The following is a 19,774-nucleotide window of genomic DNA, read 5'->3' on the forward strand; positions in this document are numbered from 1 at the left end:
TGAAACATTTTCAAGTATTATTCAAATGAATTTCTCCAACACTAATGCAGTATCCCTTTCTCAATTTTTCCCCAAAATGCAGTGGGAAAACAATAGTCTGCAAAAGTTTGTATCTGCATCGAGATTTGCACAAAGAATGTGTTAATATAGATGAAATTTTGCAAGGTGGTGTTATGTTACCAAATACCATTGCATGTGAACCTGCATATGCAATCTAAAACAATGGAACAAAGTTAAAAATCACAACACCAGGTTATAGTCCAACAGGGTTATTTGGAGACATTAGCTTTCGAAGCACTGTTCCTTCACCAGGTGGTTGTGAAGCAGGGCCATAAGACCATTTATAGCAAAAGATTAGTGTCATGCGGCTGAAATGATAAACCTAGATTCAGTCTTTCATCTATTAGAAAGAGAGTTTGCTCATTTTAGTTCTTTAATATGTAAATCCCAGAACTACTTTGAAATCACACTCTCAAGGTAGCTTCAGGTTTCCTAACCAAAGGTGCCATCTCAGCTTAGATAATGCACTAAAGGTATGAGGTTAAAGTCTGTCTCTGTCCCAATCTTGAGTCAGACTGGGTCTATTTCTATAGTGAAATTTATAGAATATAGATTGACTATAGGTTATACCTTTTTTGAGCAAAACAGAACATATCTGCAAATATAATTCTGCAGATACAACTTTACCCATAAACGCAAGTGTGCACATGCACACACGTGTGCATGTAAGCTTGATAAGTTACCTGTGAGAGCGTGATGGGAAAGCTTGAGTGCGCGCGCGTGCATGGGTGGGTTGTTTGCGTGTGTGTATATGAGGGAGAGCTTGTGTATGATAGAGGGTCTGCATGAGTGTGGGACTAAGAGTGTGTATGCATGCACGTGAGGGGGGGCAGGGAGTCTCCTGTTGTGTGACATGAGCCCAAGGTCCCGGGTGAGGCCATCTCCGTGGGTACCAAACTTTGCTATCAGACTCTGCTTGGCCACTTTGCGTTGTTGCCTGTCCTGAAGACCACCTTGGAGAATGGTCACCCAAAGAGGTACAAGGCCGATTGTCCTGGACCGCAGAAGTGTTCCCTGACTGGAAGGAACACTCCTGCCTGGTGATTATTACATAGTGTCCATTCATTCACTGGTACAGCGTCTACTTGGTCTAGCCAATGTACCATGCCTGAGAGCATCCTCGCCTGCAGCCTATGAGATAGGCAACATTGGCAGTCACACAGGTACCTGTCCGCAGCAAACTGCCCAGCCTTCAGGACAACATTGACCATAACACCGTACAACCCTGTCACAGCAACCACTGCAAGACTTGTCAGTGTCAACATGGATACCACCATTACATGAGGGGACACCACGCACCAGGTATGCGACAGGTACTCGTGTGACTCTACAACATTATCGCTCATATGCTGCAGGCAAGGATGCCCTGAGGCATGGTACTTTGGAGAGACCGAGCAGACGCTAAGACAATAGATGAATGGACACCGCACAACAATCAGACAAGTGTTCCCTCCCAGTCAGTCAGAGAACACTTCAGCAGTCTGGGACATTCAGCCTCGGATCTTTAGGTGACCATTCAAGGCAGACAACAATGCAAAGTGGCCAAGCAGAGGCTGATAGCCAAGTTTAGTACCCATGAGCATGGCATCATCCAGGATCCTAGATTCATGTCACACTACAGGTGACACTACTGCACGATACCTTTACACACACACACACAAAGGTTTACGGGGTTAATTTGTATCTACAGAATTATATTTGCAAATATGTTGTATTTTGCTCAAAAATAGATAACCTACAGTCAATCTGTGTAATATTCTATAAATCCCACTGCAGAAATAGAACCAGTCTGACTCAAGATTGGGCTGGGACAGACTTTAACCCCTCACCTTTCGTGCATTGTCTGAGCTAAGATGGCACCTTTTGTTAGAAAACCCGAAGTTACCTTGAGAATGCGGTTTCAAAGTAGTTCTGGGATTTACATATTAAAAGAACCGAAACAAGCAAACTCTTTCTAAAAGATGAAAGACTGAATCTAGGTTTATCATTTCAGCTGCATGACACTAATATTTTGCTATAAATTCTGTGTCTTGATTCTGCTCTACAACCATCCAAAGCAGCAGCAGCAGCACTTCGAAAGCTCGTGCCACCAAACAAACCTGTTGGACTATAACCTGGTGTTGAGATTTTTAACTTTGTCCACCTTCGTCTTGCACCAATAACTGACCTTGTTTATGCGGAGTTGAGGACACAAATTAAAAAGATGCATTTGAGAATATAACTGGTAGAGGAAATTCCAACCATGAGGGGGAGAAAATTAGGTTGGGATTATAATGGGAACAAAACAGTGACACAAATATAGTGCATTTATTACCCAAATGACAACCACCATAGGTTTATGATTAATTGTCATTAACAGAGGACTTAGAATGTGTTCCACATCTGACCTGAGCCACCAAGACATCATCACTGGGAATCTCCTCCAACTTCTTCTCTGGGTTGCTATCAAGTTTGGTGATTAGTTCAACTAGTATTCTACCACGATATGCAACTCCTTCACCCTAAAAAACAAAAATAGGATTTTTGTCTAAAAACAACCCTGAAATCTTCAAAGTCTAAGTCATTCAGCTCTACAGAGGATAGTCACTTTCCGAGACATAATGTAGGTGGCGCTTTATAGTGCTGGCAAAAGTTGAGGTTTTCTTTGGGGGGGGTGTGGGGGTGGGGGGTGGCAAACGTACAAATGGTGGAAGTGTACCCAGAAAGTGGTGAAACCATAACTGAATTTGTAGTCTTCAGTCATACAGCCACACTTCTCAAATGGTTCAGCCGACAGTGAACAGACACAGGAAAATTGCTCAATTGCTTTTGCAAAGTCCAGAGGTTCTGTGGCCAACTGCAACAAGTCCTTGGTTGATTCTCCTTCTCTACCACTAATCTAACCAGATCAGCCAATTCAGCCAAGATGAAACACTTGCTGCTCTCTTGACTCAGCCACAAGTTTACTTTCCCAGCTGAGCTAGCAGTGTAGCATTTATTCTGGCATTTCTGATCAGAAACACAAAGCACTTTGTCACTGCCTCATTAGTGTTGGCTAGCAACATTCATGACAGGCGAGAGAACAGGAGATGGGTCTCAGACAGGATGAGCTCAGAACACAAGTTAGAAAAGTGACAGGGTCAGGACTGGTCTATGGAGCAGCAGAGTCGGCTTCAAATTTTTTGCTCAAGTTGTTTAAGATACTTTGCATCTAGGAGTGCAGGGGAGAAGAGCCTAAGATGTTGCAAACTGATCATTTGTTCTCTAGTTTTCCACATAGGGCATAATTTTAATGAGGGCGAGAAAAGGCCTCATTTTGCTCATCACCACCCAGTCCCATTTGGAAATTAGACAAAAAGCTATGGATGTTGGAAGTCAGAAACAAAAACAGAAATTGCTGGAAGTAAATACACTCAGCAGGTCTCCAGTACCTGTGCAGAGAAAGCAGAGTTAACGTTTCGGGTCCAGTAACCCTTCTTCACAACAAACCTCAGTTTTTCCAAAAATGTCTGTTTTTGTTTGGTTTGGTGATTGACAGGTGTATCAGACATCCTTAAGTCTGAATCCCGTAAAAACAGATGGAAACCTTTTCTCTATCAAAGCAAGCTGACAAGGATTGCAGACGGCAAAGATGTTACTGTGGACAAAGGGCGTCAAAAGGGTGACTGAATGGTCAGGCTGATTAATAGCTCTGGTGAACGGAGGCCAGAATCTCTTTTGGATGTGAAGTTATTAACATAAAACAAAAACAGAGCAAATCAGAGTGGGGATAAAACTTTCAGGTATTTTAGAAGAGTTGTATTGAACAACCAGAGAAGTGCCAGTTTCCCATTGTGCGCAACATTGTGGTTGCAACCTGCAGAACCTCCAAGTGAAGGTTACTCTCTTTCAAGAGGGGTACAGCCAGTTTTGTAATGCCGTGATTTATCAGGGATATGTGGAGTGTGTTGCAGATGTGCATTCAACCTGTTCACCATTCAAAGTTAGAGTCTTTAGAATTACATAGTTGGGTTGGGCCTAGACTACAAATGTCTCTCTGCAAATATCGAGTGAATGCCAGGTGTATCAGTGCAATAACAAAATTAACTAAATGTGCCATCGTTTGCTGCAAAACTATACTTATGGTATTTATTTTCCATTGCATCATTTCAATAAGACTTTCAAGGATGTGCATAAGTTCACGTCACCCAACAATTAAGTCAAACACAATAGCGAGTTCCTTGGTGAAAGGAGTGATGCATTCGCACTTAGTTAATGCAAACCAAATCATATCTAACTGACCTTTCCATAGTTCAAGTTTTCATAAGGATCAACAAAGCCAGTGTATTCTCTGGGACTCCCGTAAAGGTTTACATAACATGGCCCAAAAGCTGGAAGAAATCCTATTTCTTCATCTCCCGTCTCCCCTATCGAAACAGAAATTGATCAGGACACTATACATTGCAGGCACTTTGAAAGCAGTTGTTCTCAACTTTAGTTAGTACGTTAGTTTGTAAGCATGTGTGCAGATGCATAAGACGCACTTGCAATAAAATGAAGTTGGTCAATCTCAAAATAAAAGGTTCAAGTTTATCATTTGAAATTCAATAGTATTGATAATGATCTTCTTCAGCAGTAAAGTTTAAGTTCAAGTTCTTTGAGTAATGCTTTCCAGCCAAGAGCAGTTATTTCATTGCATGGCCTACTACTATACATAGAAGCCCCACTCCTTTAGTTTAGCAACAATTAAAGCTAATGCTGGATCGGAGTTGAGTTGGGAGATAAGTATGGAAAAAGGAACATTCAGTTCATTTTAATTAGCACCGGACAGAATAATACTTGCCTGACCCTTGAAATGGTCTATAAATAATTTTGTGGACCAGGCAATAAGCCATTTATATTTTCTGCTCACTTAGAATCTCTACAGTGTGGAAACAGGCCCTTCAGCCCAACCAGTCGACACCAACCCTCCGAAGAGTAACCCACCCAGACCCATTCCCCTACCCTATTGTCCTATACTTACCCCTGACTAACGCACCTATCCTTCACATCGCTGAACACCCAAGCTAAATTCACCTAACCTGCACATCTTTGGATTGTGGGAGAAAACCCACACAAACACTGGAAGAGGATGTGCAAACTCCACACAGTCACCAGAGTTTGGAATCGAACCAGGTGCCTGGTGCTGTGAGGCAGCAGTGCTGACCACAGTAACCGTGCCACCCCACTATTGCAACTTCTACAAATAAATCTTGCATATTAACTATATCTATTTGGGATGAGCTGCTCATCAATACTACAGCTTTAAGAGGAGTTCTTTGCCCTTTTCTTTACCAGGAGAAAAGTTGAGAAAGAGGCGCAGAGCAGTCAGCTCAAAGTTGATGAAATAAACAACTTGAGGGGCTTTAGGGTTTTTCTTTTCAAAAAAGAAATTGGGACAACAGATAGCAGCCTGAATGGGTGGGGTCAAGCTCCCACAGAACCACAATTTTTAGTTTTATCTTTCTGCATTAGTGGGGTCTTAAACTGGATGTAGAAGCTGTTATTCCTCTGTTACAAATAAAAGCTGGGTTCGCTTCCTGCTCCTGGAATTGCTTGTGACAATTTTACTGAATTTGCCTTTGCCAAAATGTGTTTATGGGATGTTACTATATTGGAACAGTTAATTAGTAGTTTATAATTTAAGTATTTTGATAGCCAATTCTTTATTTGTTGCTTACTTTTACAATACAGCTAAAATACAAAATGTGTTATGCTTAAAGTTTGACCAATTGAATTGTATCTGGAATGCAGCACCTTACACTTACCTTTAAAAAAAGGAAAAAAGTCTAGGCTATATTTTTAAATATACATTGAGGGTGTTTCATCTGGTCCATAACAAGTTCCCATCACAGCACTGGATGAGGTGGTATTTCTGTCTCCCCACCCAATCTCAGCAAATGGGAAGAGAGAAAAGTAAAGGCAGAGACTGGAGATTGATCTCACTCCAAAGTCACTTTTCCTTCATGATTCAAGTTCTACCATAACTGGAAATGCATAGTCACCTCCCTATCTTGTTGGAAAAATCAAATGTTCACCTCTTCCCCTTCAACAGATGATGTGTAATGCTGAAACCCCAGGGGCAAAGAAATCTGAAGCAAAACATTAAATCAACGAAATTACAAAACAAAAAGTGCCGCATTGGAATGATCTAACCAGAAACCAAGATACCCCTTTTTATTATAAACCAGGTTTAACAGAAAGCATGTAGCCATACAGAACTTGATAAACCAATAGACTTGTACTGCTACCACAGAACTATAAAACTAAAATTTTGCAGATGCTGGAAATCCAAAATAACACTGCAAGTCAGCCAGCATCTGCAGAGAGAAACAGAAGTTAATGTTTCAGAAGGTTCACTCATCCTGAAACTTCAACTCACGGTCCTTCACCAGAGACACTGCCTGACCTGCTGTGTATTTTCAGCACACTGTTTAAGGAAAATACAAGACAGATTCAAGGGATAGACACAATTTTGCTTAAATACCTTCAATTAAATTTGGATTTTCAAACTTTATGAGCAAACATGCTGATGTTGTGGCTGCAAAAGCTAGTACATGTTGCATTTCAGAGTAACAGGAAAGATCAAGGGAGAATGAAATTACATCCATCCTTAAGAATACTAAAGCACTGATTGGCCATTCATCAGGTACCATCTTGAAAGGATAGTTCTAGTAGAAACTCAAGCAGCAAATCATCCTGGATCTGCTAACAGTGATAAAACTGAGAAAAGGAGAGAGAGCAAGAATAAGTGGCTAAACAGATGAGATGATGAAGAAAGATATTTAAAGACAGGAGCCTGTGAAACAGATAACAGCAGAGCAAAACATTATGACTCAGCACCCAAGTTTTCATGTTCAACATTATTCTTTAAAACTAAATGAAGCAATCATTTAATAATTACTTTTTGGTATTCAAGTGAACCCTAACGGTCAAGAACTATTCTCAGCAAGAGCAATAATAGATTGGGCAAACATAAAAAACAGGAAAATTTAATTTGGAGATGGACAAATGCACCTAATTACACATTAGAGATTATCACATTTAATTTCTTTTCCTATGAGCATGCACAACTTATAGATAAAGATGTTGTTCCAGTTCTCTTCAAGTGCCAAACCACTGGGTGGCATAGTTGTCATTGGTGTAAACTGACAGTCAACGTTGCTTCAAAACAAAGCATCACTCTAACAAAGGTGCATTAGGGAAGAGTTGAAGTTACTGAATAGTTTCACATCCAACTGCAATGTATAGTCTACTATTTGGCTGGCCCTTCTTTGCCATATTATCAAAAGTTGACATAGTGCTGGCTTATTGTTGGAATTGGCAGATGGTTTCACAGCCCATTGCTCTTCCTGCTAGTGAATGCTCCCTATTTCTGTTTAGGCAACAGGCTCCTGAGCAAATTACAGTGCAAATTCTAATTAAGTCACTCAATTCAAATCACCAAGGTTTTTGTTCATGCACTAACTCCCAGTTGGTGAGTTATTTTGACCCACTAAAGTCAAAATTAAACAGCCCAGAGGAGGATATATTGAAAAGTAAGCAGGGTGAAACATAGTAAGAAAATGACATTCTACCCCTAGGTCTAGGAAACAACTTTGCTTGAATTAACGAATTCTTTGAACCTACATTAAACAAGCGATCGAGTAGTAAGCAGCAATTGTGTCTCATCTTGATCAGTCATATATATATATATACACACACATTCTATAGTCATGATTTAAAGAATTTCTGTGGAACATCAAGGACATCAAAGCAAAAAGCTGATCAAATGCGCAAAATGCTTGTAAGCAATTAATCTAACATTCAGCAAAAGCAAGTAGGTTCAGTGTGCATTTTAGTGGCAGGATGGGATTCCACGATTCACTTCAATAAGGGATAGCAGAACAAATTTTGGGAACATATGAAGTACGACAGAAATTAATTGTTAAAAATTGCCAAAGAATAGCAAATTAAGGAAGATAGAGATTTGAAAATTCTGCCAGATAATTGGGAATACATTATTTATGCACTAAAGTTACAATGATGGACACTAATTGGCCAATGAACAAATATACCTTGCTGGAAAGAAAATTACATTTGTTTTGGTGGCAAAAAGAAGCCATCTTGCGTATTGCATCTGCAGTTTCTTGCCTTTCCATCACCATCCATAACCTGGCACATCGCTTCAATTTTGGTAAACATCTAATGTCCTCTTGAATGCCTCCACTACACTGCCAGGCAGGGCAATACAGACCTAAACTACTCTGTATGCAAATCAATAAATGTGTGGCTTCATGTTTGATCCATTTATTGAAAAAAAGGATAATATTGCAAGAGTACACAGAGTACACAAGTATTGCCACAACTTTATAAAGCCTCAGCGAGACTATCCTGGAGCATTACAGATACAAACGAGTAAGACCATGAGCACATTGACTAACATTAGTCTATGCAAATAGGTATCACAAGTACCTTCAACATTGTTGGATTTAGAACAGAAATGAAAACTTAAATTAGGGCAAGTGTTGCCCAGTAATTTTGCTAAGAGTTGACAGATAGCACTAATTTGCACTGGACTGGCTCCCAGATGCAAAAAAAAACCAAGTCACTGGAAAGCTGAGCTGCTACCAAATAGCCATACCTCAGTGGGAGGCACCACATTTAGGAGTAGACAGCTAAAGAGGAATACCTAAAAAAGGTTTGGTTGGGATGGTTAAAAACAAACAGTTACTTTTAATCCTAATTTGACACTTGCATCTGCAATTCACTAAGTGTAAAATGTTACCTCTTAAAATGCACAATTGGACCGAGAGCAAAAGAAAACAGAATACTTCAGGTAGCGGAACTTCTGATTGGAAGCAAAAGGTTGCCAAGCCAGCTAAGCTCAAGCCTGATAGCATCACTTATGAAAACATTCATTGCCAGAAGTCTCAGTATGCTGTATCATTTTAAAGCCAGATTCACCCATTCAGCAATGCAGGATTTGTAAATGGTATATATTCTCCCATTTTCTCCACCCCCCCCCTCTTTTGGCAATGAAATTTCAAAGACTAGACCAAGAAATAAAACCTTCAATGGCTGGAGAAGCCCCAGTTCCCTCATCATCTGGATCATAGGAAAGAAAAATAAGTTAGAGAACGTTACAAAGTGAAAAGTCATTAACCAGTCACAATGTTGTAGGCATACAGTGTACAATCAGGTTCACGATTCACTTATACTGCATCACCACTAAGCACCAAAGTGTACCACCGCTGTGCAAGTGCAGGTTCAAATTCTCCTTGTTCTTCCATACTGTACTGTCAGTTAAGTGAAACTAAGCACCTTGTGTGTTGGGGACAAGAGGGAAAGTGTGACAGTCAGGTACAGGCTGTCGGACAACCCCCTATCATTATTTTGAGGACAAAGTAAACGTGGTTTGGAAGTTACCTGGCTTATACTTCTTAAGACGTGAGCTTCTTGGGGTGTCTAGAAAAAGATGGTGTTTATAAAACACTACACACGTCCTGCAAACATTTATTCCAGTAGTCAGCCAAACAGAACATCCCAGAAGTAGTTTAAATGATTGGGGTTGGGGAAGGAACGAATGAACAAACAATGTCGGTGTAATTTGTTTGAATAGAAAACCCTGTGAAATATATGGCAATTTAAAACCCTGTTACTTCAAAAGACCTCCAATTTGATGTTGCTAAACAAATGGTTCATTAGTCTGTTCAGGAGGTACCTTACTCTTCAACTTTAAGATGCTATAATGACAAATAAAAATACAATTTTTACAGCACTTTATACTAACAATGTTCTAGCTCCAAGGTAAAAACAGCTGAACATAAGGCATGATCACAAATATTTAAAATGGGAGATACACAAGGTTGTACACCATTTTTCTTAGCCACAATGTCTGCAGCAGTAACTTACTAATTTATTGCTAGATTTTGTGTAAAAATAATATATTCTCACATTCTCATTTAGAGAATGGACTATAAAATCCTAGAATACTAAACATTGCATTATGAGATCCTAGCAATTATTGGCAACAGTGTTAAACAAAAATGTTACTAGGTCTTGCCAGGTACATTTCATAAGCAGACAACAATTTAATAAAATCTGTTGAAAATCATTGCATAAAAATTAGAAGGAGCCTGAAGAGCTGCATTCTGCATTTTCTAGAAAAACCAGCAAGAGTGGAGCTGTGCGAAGAAATACTTAGACATGTTTTGGGGGCAGCACAGTGGCTCAGTGTTTAGCACTACTGTCTCCCAGCACCAGGGGCCCAGTTTAATTCCAGCCTTGAATGTGGAGTTGCACATTCTTCCTGAGTCTGCACGGGTTTCTTTTGGATGCTCAGGTTTCCTCCCAGTCCAAAAACGTGCAGGTTAAGTGGATTAGCCATGGGAAAACGTGGAGTTACAGGGGTAGGGTGGGATGCTCTTTGGAGAATCCATGCAGACTTGATGGGCCGAATGGCCTTTATCTGCACTGTTGGGATTCTATAAAAACAGATTTACCTGCATGACGCAGACAAGGCTTGTGCCTATGGTGCTTCCAATACCAGTATGTTTTTTCCCTGGAACAGTTTGCAACCCTGCTGCCAGAGGTTATGCCAGAGGAGCACCTCTTTACCTTAAGCATGCTAATTAAGGGACCTTCCTGCTTTCACTGCCTGCTAGAAAGATTTACAAGTTGATAACACAGTGAAACAGATCGGTTATGAATTCTTTGGGTGTGAAGATTGAACCTAAGCTCCTCGTTTTGGGTAGGGTCGCTATCACTGCGCCATAACACCATAGTGAAGTGCAGGATTCCTGTAAGGGTGGCAGATCATTAGTAATGAAGGAAAGCACATTTAGTTCTGCACCACATTGAGGCACTTATGAATTCTGCCTGACTGACATTATTACAGTGGTAAGAGCTAGACTCCTTCTCCAAAGGAGCTGTTGGACGCGGAGTCATTAAAACAGTGATAAGGAGGGAAACAAAAGCAAGAGAAACTAAAACAGTCACTGCTGGCTTGATCCACATCCAATCTATTATTTCCCGTCTCACGTCAAGTGAAACATGTTTGCCGCCTTCAGTACTTTTAAATCCGGTTCCAGTTTCTGAAGGAAACAAAAACCTAAAAACTGGACAACTGACTGAAAATTCATTAATTCAGTCCTTGGGCTGAATAGCTCACTCTGCAGTTCCCAATCATTTAAGCCACAATCCAGATTTTCTTGTCCAATGGGACATCAGTAAACCAGGGACTCTGTTCTTTTTTCAAAAATAAAAGGAGGCTAGCTCCAAAACTCCATTACAGAGTATATTCCAGATTAGATTAAATTCCCTACAGTGTAGAAACAGGCCCTTCAGCCCAACAACTCCACACCAACCCTCCAAAGAGTAACCCACCCAGACCCATTTCTCTCTGACTAAAGCACCTAACAATTTACCTAACCTGCACATCTTTGGACTGTGGGAGGAAACCAGAGCACCCGGAGGAAACCCACGAAGACACAGGGAGAATGTGCAAACTCCACACAATCGACCGAGGCTGGAATCGAACCTGGGACCCTGGTGCTGTGAGGCAGCAGTGCTAACCACCGAGCCGCCCTATTACTGAATTTTATTTACTGGATTCAGATTTTAGTAACTGCCATGCATTAGTCTAGGCCTCTTCACTGATAAGCTCCTGTGATGTTACCATGATACCACTGCCTACCCTATAGGCCTGCAAATGTAAAGCTTGTATAAATTCTAACACCAGCTGTGGTTATCATTCATCAAAATTACAGCAATCTGTGATGGATCCTTAAACGCACTTTCACTCAATCAGAGAAAATGATCTTCCCTGCAGAATTCATAGTGAAGATTTCCTGCTCTAAATAACTGAGTAATAGGCTATTGAAAGTAACACCGACCTTCAACTTCTCCTCCCGATGAAGCTATCCTGGAGAGGTACAGAAATGCTGTTCCAATAGCATCATTCCTGGTTGCCCGATCCCTGAAAGATATTGGCCATTTTTGTTTTTGGACATTTGCAAAAACTAAAGTAACACAGCCATTCTCATTTTTACACTTGCCCCCTTCAGAAAGGGTGTCCCTGAATAACCACCACTAAGAAAACTTAACTCTAACCAGATTTCCATTGCAAACACTGCTAGCAGAAGCCAGGTTATTGGTTTTGACTGGAAGTTGACCCAACCATTTGGCACTTTAACCAGCTGAATGTGCAAAAGGGCTTCAAAGAAATGAAAAAAAAAGTTGTATTCAATTGAGCTTTGTTGATTTTACCAGAGTTTCTGGTTCATATTCAATGCACTTTTACCAACATGGTTAAAGCAAAGTGGAAATTACCCTCAAAACCAACATGGTACATAAAGTGGAAATTATTCAGTTGAAAGATTCTGCCTTCATGCAAAAGTTACAATGCTCTTACAAACCAGAAGAAGGGCTTATGCCCAAAACGTCGATTCTCCTGTTCCTTGGATGCTGCCTGATCTGCTGTGCTTTTCCAGCAACACATTTTCAGCTCTTAAACCAGAAGTCAGGACAACTTGGTAATAATGACCATAGTTTGAATCTGGTAGGGCAGGGATGCAGAAATTCTATATTTATCTTCCCTGACAAAATGAAAAAAAACTGTTTACCATGCTTTGAACATCTAAGTTACTGTTCAGCTGGACAAATCTACCTGTGTGAATATGATGTGGAAATTCCTTAAGGTCAGATGCAGAAAATGCTCAGCTGACCACGGCATTTCCAAACAATACTGAAATAAAAAAAAAGTGTAAACTATCTGTTGGGAGGATTCCAAGTACTCTCAGGCAAAAAAAAAAGCTTCAGTTGAAAGCCACACAAGGCAATTCTAAATCTGGATTTCCACCCCCATGACCCCACCCTACCTGTTACAAATCCCCCCTCATAGCCCCTCTCTGCAGTCTTATGATCGATATCTACAACAAAAGTAGGAAATTAGTGCAACTCAGAGCACAGATTTGGATGTATTGCTAATTGTTTAAAAAGAAATCCACAAGTCTGGCGCACTGACAGAAGTGGGCTCCCTGTCCTTCACACAAGTACATGAATAGGAAAGGTTTGGAGGGATGTGGGTCGGGAGCAGACAGGTGCAACTGGTTTAGTTTGGGATCATGTTCTGCATGGACTGGTTGGACCAAAGGGTCTATATTTCCAAGCCGTTATGGCTGACTACAGATAAATGCAGTAATACCCCAAGTGTAGAATAGCCAAATAAATTGTTACTTAAACTGCAAATTAACCCTATCATAAAAAAAGGTGTCTACTGTTTAAGGAGGAAGCATCAATTGGCTATTATGTAAATCAAATCTTTTGTTAAGAAAGGAGAGCATTTTGGAAATGGGTCAAAACAGGAAAGAATTTTGTCACCTTCCATTTAAAAACAAGGTCATAGTATTTAAATAATAGTTCACTACAGCCTTACCTCTGGTTTCTCTTCACTGTTGACCATTAGCAACTGAAATGGTGACCCAATCTCAGGGCTTTCTAGGATATCCACATTTAGACATTCATTGCTAGGTATATATTTAAAGCAAGTAATTGTTGATTAAATTCAATACACAAGAAACAAAAGCTTTTGTTTCATACTCACCAATCAAACACAGTCAAGCTTAATCTTTCACACATAGATGGAAACTGCAGAAGGGAGAGAGAGAGAAAAAAAATTTGGGAGGTAAATTTTTTTCTCCCCCAAGAATGTGACTGAAAATCGAACAAGTATAATGAATTTGTATCTAGACAGCTTCACTAGAACTCATAACTTAACAGGTAACTGGCTGAGTATACACATCTTGTGCAATGACCTTGCATTCATCAACTAAATCGTTCGGATCCCAGACAAGACCAGTAACTAAGAGGAAATCAGAAATCCTAATTATTTATAAAAGGACTGAGGTCACAAGATTTCTTGTTTGGAGACAAAAATAATTTTTTTTTACTGTACTGAACACTACCTTGGGTAATCACCCATACTTGAGCATGAGTTAACAGACGCTGCAGTTAATTATAAGCTATAAATTCACATCACATGGCAGCAATTTAGATAGATATTATGAATTAACTTCAGAATACACTCAGCATATATTTTCAATTGGGGTCTTGTGGTGCAGTGGTCATGCCCCATCCTATGGGTCAATAGGTCTAGTTCAAGTCCCACCTTCCAGAGATGGGTGACATATGTCTGAACAGGTGGATTTAAAAATATCTACATGGGTTATCAATCTCAGTGGAGATTTGCCAGCTGTAAAATGAAGACTTCCTTTCCCACTGTGGGCCTTTTGTCTGTAAAATTGTCTGTAATGCACCGTGGAATTTTTCAATTCTCAGGGAGGTACCATGGACTAAACAAGATATGAATTAATCACCTGGGAAGTCTAAACCAATGCACCATGAGGTTGCTTGACACCAGTCTCCATTGACACTTATTGCTACGACAACTAACCTTTTAAAAAAAGTTAGTCATTGGACATGTGCGTCACTGGCTGGGCAGCATTTGTTTGCCCTTTAGTGGTAAGCTATTTTCTTATACCACTGCAGGGGCCATTAGCAAGGTTAGACTGTTTAGACTCCCCTTGCTTTAGTTTCTTTAAAACTAAACCATAAAAAAGGTAGGAGCAATGAGACAAAAACAGCCACATGAATAATAAAATACAGAACAGAGTCAGAAAACTAACTTGGATTCATTCACTGAAGTGGGACAGAATATCATGTTCTATAGATGCCAAGTTATATTTCTACAAATACCTAATCAGAAATACTGTATAATGGGAAGTGAAATTGAACAGGTAACTTCTCCCATCATATCATATCACATCTCACCAACTCCTCGTTTGGTCTGCTTTTGGAAACGTACAAGATTTGTGTGGATCTGATGGGTCAAAAGGTGATATTATAATTTCACTGCCAGGTCATGTCAATATCGAGCAGTGAGAGAGTCAACCAGATAAGGATGTTCAGTCTGCTTTTCAGAACAAGCAATAGCACTACGCAGTATTAACCAATTCATAGTAAGTCAGACTTAAAACTCTTAAAATCAGTTTTTAACATTTCAGAGGACAGGTTTAGAAATGATTTTAAAACATTTTCTGCAGCGTGCCAATGTTCCACTTGTGTTGAAGGCCCACATGACTCACTCAACACCAACTTGGCCAACAACTCTAATGCAACCTTTGTTACTTATCCACCAACAGCTCAGACTTGGAAAATTGCAGACCAAACAAGTCTAAAAATTCAAAAAATACTGGAGTTTGAACTCGAGCAAACAGGATAATGTATTAGTTTTAATCTTCAGAAAATACAAGCTTGGATTGATAAGCAAAACATTAAGATTCACGCTAACACTGTACTAGTGGGATGCAATGTTACACTGTTGCGACCCATCATTGACCTACTATTGAATATACACCAAAATAAATGAATGGGACATTTAATTAATGGAAAGTGGGTTATTTGGTGTTCCCAGAAAACATAAGTGGTGAATGCCTACTGTGCATTTCACATTTTGAAGAAATCTTCCATCTCCATGCACTTGTAAGCACCACTTGACTTCCTACAATCAAAGCTAATACATTCACCAATTACTTCCAATTTAAGAGTGCCTTTTTGTTCCATGGTTAGATGGGGGGCATTAAATGGAATCAGGTTTACTGAGCAACTTATTTTATAAAATGGACAAAGACATTTAAGCTCATGAAACATTAGGACCAAACTTAGACTTTAAAAAGGGGACTAAATTACTTCAGTATGGTTTAGCTGTCATTTATGTTTGATTCTATTTCCTGTGAATATTATTCAAAATCTACATTCAAAGGGTCCAGGAGATCCATGTTGCCAGAATGTTATTCTTGTTTAATTAACTCTTGCCGTATTGTGCGCGCCTCACTTTTATCAGCATTGAGCAAAGCCCAGCTATGTCAACACTGACCTTGAATTTGGTTTCAGGACTAGATTGCTAACAAGTCTGTGGCACATCTTCCAGCAGTGCCAAGATACTGTGTCTGCCAGGCAGGTTCGCAGGCAAAAAATCATTAAATGCAAAACAAACTTTGAATGGGTGCTAAAACAAAAATTAGGAAACGACTTCTGACTCAACATGACCAATATCATACTAAACCTAACATACCAAAAACAATAATTGCAGTTAATGAAATGGAAGCAGATCCTACCTTGATTTGAAGGTTGATTGTTTGATTCCACTCAGGGTTGGCATTCTTTTCTATAATCTTTGTACAGAGCTACAGCAATATAAAGAGTCAGTGTTACACCCTGTAGGCCAAGGCCAAGCTAAACCTCCACCCCCAAAAATGATCACAGAACATGGATAACCAGATTCTCACCTTTTTCCCAGCAAAGCCAACTTCCACGTATGGGTCCACAAGATTCTTCTTATCAGCCCCTGCTCCAAATATTGACTTTACAGTTTCAACAAAGGCATCATCCACTAAAATGAGAAAAGGATCAAGAACATTCGTTTGACTGATTGAGGTTGCAGCCAACAACTTCAAACTGCTGCACAATTACAGAGTAGATAGAGATCACTTAGATCTCATTCCCCCCGCCCCCACACAAAAATAAAGCATGTGCCGTCACCTCATTGATTTGATGCAGCCTGTCCTACTTAATACGGATCAACCTAAAGAGTTCTACAGTCAACAAGTGTGGCACTGGAAAAGTACAGATCAGGCAGCATCAGAGAAGCAGCAGAATCAACGTTTCGGGCAGAAGCCCTTCATCAGGAATGGGATGGCTGCTGTCAAGAGAAACCTGGGACAGTGCACATTGGTGGGGGGTTTGGATAAAACATTGTTCCCCTCTATCAACCATGAATGTTCCTTTTGTGGCAAAACTGTAGTAGATTAAGTAATCACTACTGTCCTTTCACAAGGCTGTTTGTTCTACCCAATCAACTGTGATTTTCACAACTGACAGTCAAAAGCCCCCATTATAATGCATTCTGGCACCTTCTCTACAAAAGATGTTAGGCCTATATAGTTTGCAGCTTTCCCCCCACACTCTTACTTGAGGGAAAGAAGAAGTGTGATATTGGGTAGCTTTCCAGAATCCAAGCAAATGTGGAAACTTCGAACCATCTATCTGTGCCACCACTACTAAGACCCTCAGATCCATTCCTTTAAGTCCTGTGAACTTGCCAGGCTTCAGATACAATGGATTTCCCAGTGAAGACGGACAAAATACCTGTTCAATGCCTCTGACATTTATCAATTTGCCACAAATTCTTTCAAATGTTAGAGGTCAAAAGCTAGTTACTTTTTCCCAATCAAATACTTGCAGAACATTATTAAGTCTGTTAACCAGTCCCAGCAAATAGTTAGGAGACAATATTAATTCCATTTCTCTCTCCCCACAGTTACCACTCAGATGGAGCAGTATCAGTTTTCATTTCAGATTTCCAACTGTCTTCTGCTTTCCCAAATGTTTTTCTTCCATGTCATGCATGAAAATAAACTGGAGGATGAAAGGTACTCAGTGGAGGCAATGTTCATGGGCACAGCGAGCTCATTGCTCTTTCAACCAAAGGAGGAAACTACAGGGTCTGTATCACCACATCATGGTCTAACTAAGTCTCTTGTTAAGGAGATATAGTTTCTTGCATGTTTCTAACTAGTTAGAGGTTACAATGATGAGATAGGGTGGCTCAGCAGTTAGCACTGCTGCCTCACAGCACCAGGGACCTGGGTTAGATTCCACTCAGCCAACTGTTGCTGTGGAGTTTGCACATACTCCCTTTGGCTTTTCTCCCACAGTCCAAAGATGGAAGTGGAGGAGGCTGGTACAACCGTAACTTTTAAAAGGCATCTGGATGGGTATATGAATAGGAGGGGTTTAAGAGGCAGTTGGTCCAAGTGCTGGCAAATGGGACTAGATTAGGTTGGGATATCTGGTCAGCACAGGCGAGTTGAACCGAAGGGTCTGTTGCCATGCTCCACATCTGTATGTCTGTGTGCAGGTTATGTGAATTGGCCATGCTAAATGCAGGGGTTAAGTTTAGGGGTGGAATGCTTTTGGAGGGTCAGTGCAGATTCAATGGGTCAAATGACCTGCTTCTGCATTCTAATGATTGACATTGGTGTAGAGTCTTTGAGGAGCACCAGGTGGTAGGACCTTGGAGGAATGGGTGGTACTTCTGGTATTCCTCAGTATTAACCCTTTCAGATGAATATGACAACAGTAATACAACCTAGTTAGGATTCTTCTTGTTGCAATATTTTAAAATTTAATTTCAAAACTACTGCATTCTTCCCTTCAACCAGAAATATGACTTACTCTGTGGAATGTCCTCTGCTCTGTAGACCTTCAGGACAAAGGTCACCCATCGCAGTGTGAGGCCTGCAGGGAGCAGCAGGTTACTTTCAACATCATCATTCTCTTCATTTATTCCTTTCTTTTCAACCTGTGAATTTTTTTTTTTGAAAAGCTGTTAACAATCAGATAATGACAGGAGGGAAGCACCATGTCACTTTACTGTTCCTGCCTCTCCCCAACTTCATAAAACCTCTCACCATAATCAGGGAGAAGAGCAGAGCGAGATCAGATTGATACCATTAGCCCTATTGCAGGGGTAGTTTAGGTGCAGTTCAGAGCATACATTCCAGATAGCCCTTTCGTTTTTATTACCTTAAAATGCACTTTATCTGAAAATTCATCCTTACCACAACAAAGGCCAGGGCCACACAAGTTCACCTTGGACACCCCCCTTTGCCTTACCACCCATTGGTATTGATACAAAACAATTGAGACAAATGACCTCCTACTTCCAGCTAATACCTTTGCAATTCCCTCAAGATGTGCAATGCTTTAGTACTGCCCTTTTCAGCTGGAAACAAAATCTGTGTTCACCACATACTTGAAGCTTTCTGCTATCAATGAGATGATGTCCAATAGTTTAGATTAGATTACTTAGTGTGGAAATAGGCCCTTCGGCCCAACAAGTCCACACCGAGCCTCCGAAGAGCAATCCACCCAGACCCATTCCCCTACATTTACCCCTTCACCTAACACTACAGGCAATTTAGCATGGCCAATTCACCTAACCTGCACATTTTTGGACTGTGGGAGGAAACCAGAGCACCTGGAGGAAACCCACGCAGACACGGGGAGAATGTGTAAACTCCACAGACAGTTGCCTGAGGCAGGAATTGAACCCAGGTCCCTGGCGCTGTGAGGCAGCAGTGCTAATCACTGTGCCACCAGTTTATTGTATTGCAGTAGTGCCTCACATACATTAGTGACACCATGCTGTTGAGGGGGAGAAAGTGAGGACAGCAGATTTGAGATCAGAATCATAAAGTGTGGTGTTGGAAAAGCACAGCACGTCAGGCAGCATCTGAAGGAGCAGGGGAGAAGTGATGTTTTAGGAATGTTTCATCAGGAGTGAGCGAGCAGCTAGGTAGATGAAGGTGGGGAGGTGGTGGGGGGGGGGGGATGACGATAGATCAGAGCAGAGGGTGGAGTGGATGGGTGGGAAGGAAGATGGATAGGTAGGGCAGTTCAAGAGGGTGGTGCCAAGGTAAAGGATTGGGTCTGGGATAAGGTGGGAGGGAGAGATGATGAGGAAACTGGTGAATTTGACATTGATTCCATGTGGTTGGGGGGTCCTAAAGTGGAAGATGAGGTAGTCTTCCTCCAGGCATCAGGTGGCTAGGATTTGGCAGTCCTTGGAGGAGTGGGAGGGGGAGTTGAAGTGGTTGGCGACAAGGCAGTGGGG

At 40.7% G+C, this 19,774-nt stretch overlaps 1 protein-coding gene across 1 annotated transcript in view; it reads right to left on the reverse strand.

The window, feature by feature from the left end:
* The window catches only part of LOC122561091 (myoferlin), a 227,388-nt gene that overhangs the window by 145,074 nt on the left and 62,540 nt on the right, over positions 1-19,774 (reverse strand). Inside the window, exons 12-19 of the mRNA XM_087999003.1 lie at positions 18,334-18,460; positions 16,386-16,489; positions 16,215-16,283; positions 13,643-13,686; positions 11,934-12,016; positions 9,109-9,144; positions 4,321-4,445; positions 2,448-2,561 (exon numbers count right to left, since the gene is read on the reverse strand). Of these exons, the coding sequence (XP_087855129.1) occupies positions 2,448-2,561; positions 4,321-4,445; positions 9,109-9,144; positions 11,934-12,016; positions 13,643-13,686; positions 16,215-16,283; positions 16,386-16,489; positions 18,334-18,460 (702 nt within the window). The remainder of the gene's footprint in view (positions 1-2,447; positions 2,562-4,320; positions 4,446-9,108; positions 9,145-11,933; positions 12,017-13,642; positions 13,687-16,214; positions 16,284-16,385; positions 16,490-18,333; positions 18,461-19,774) is intronic.

The sequence above is a fragment of the Chiloscyllium plagiosum genome, unplaced genomic scaffold, assembly GCF_037043375.1.
Source record: "Chiloscyllium plagiosum isolate Xiang-an unplaced genomic scaffold, Cpla_swu_hap1 HiC_scaffold_22, whole genome shotgun sequence".
NCBI lineage: Eukaryota > Metazoa > Chordata > Chondrichthyes > Orectolobiformes > Hemiscylliidae > Chiloscyllium > Chiloscyllium plagiosum.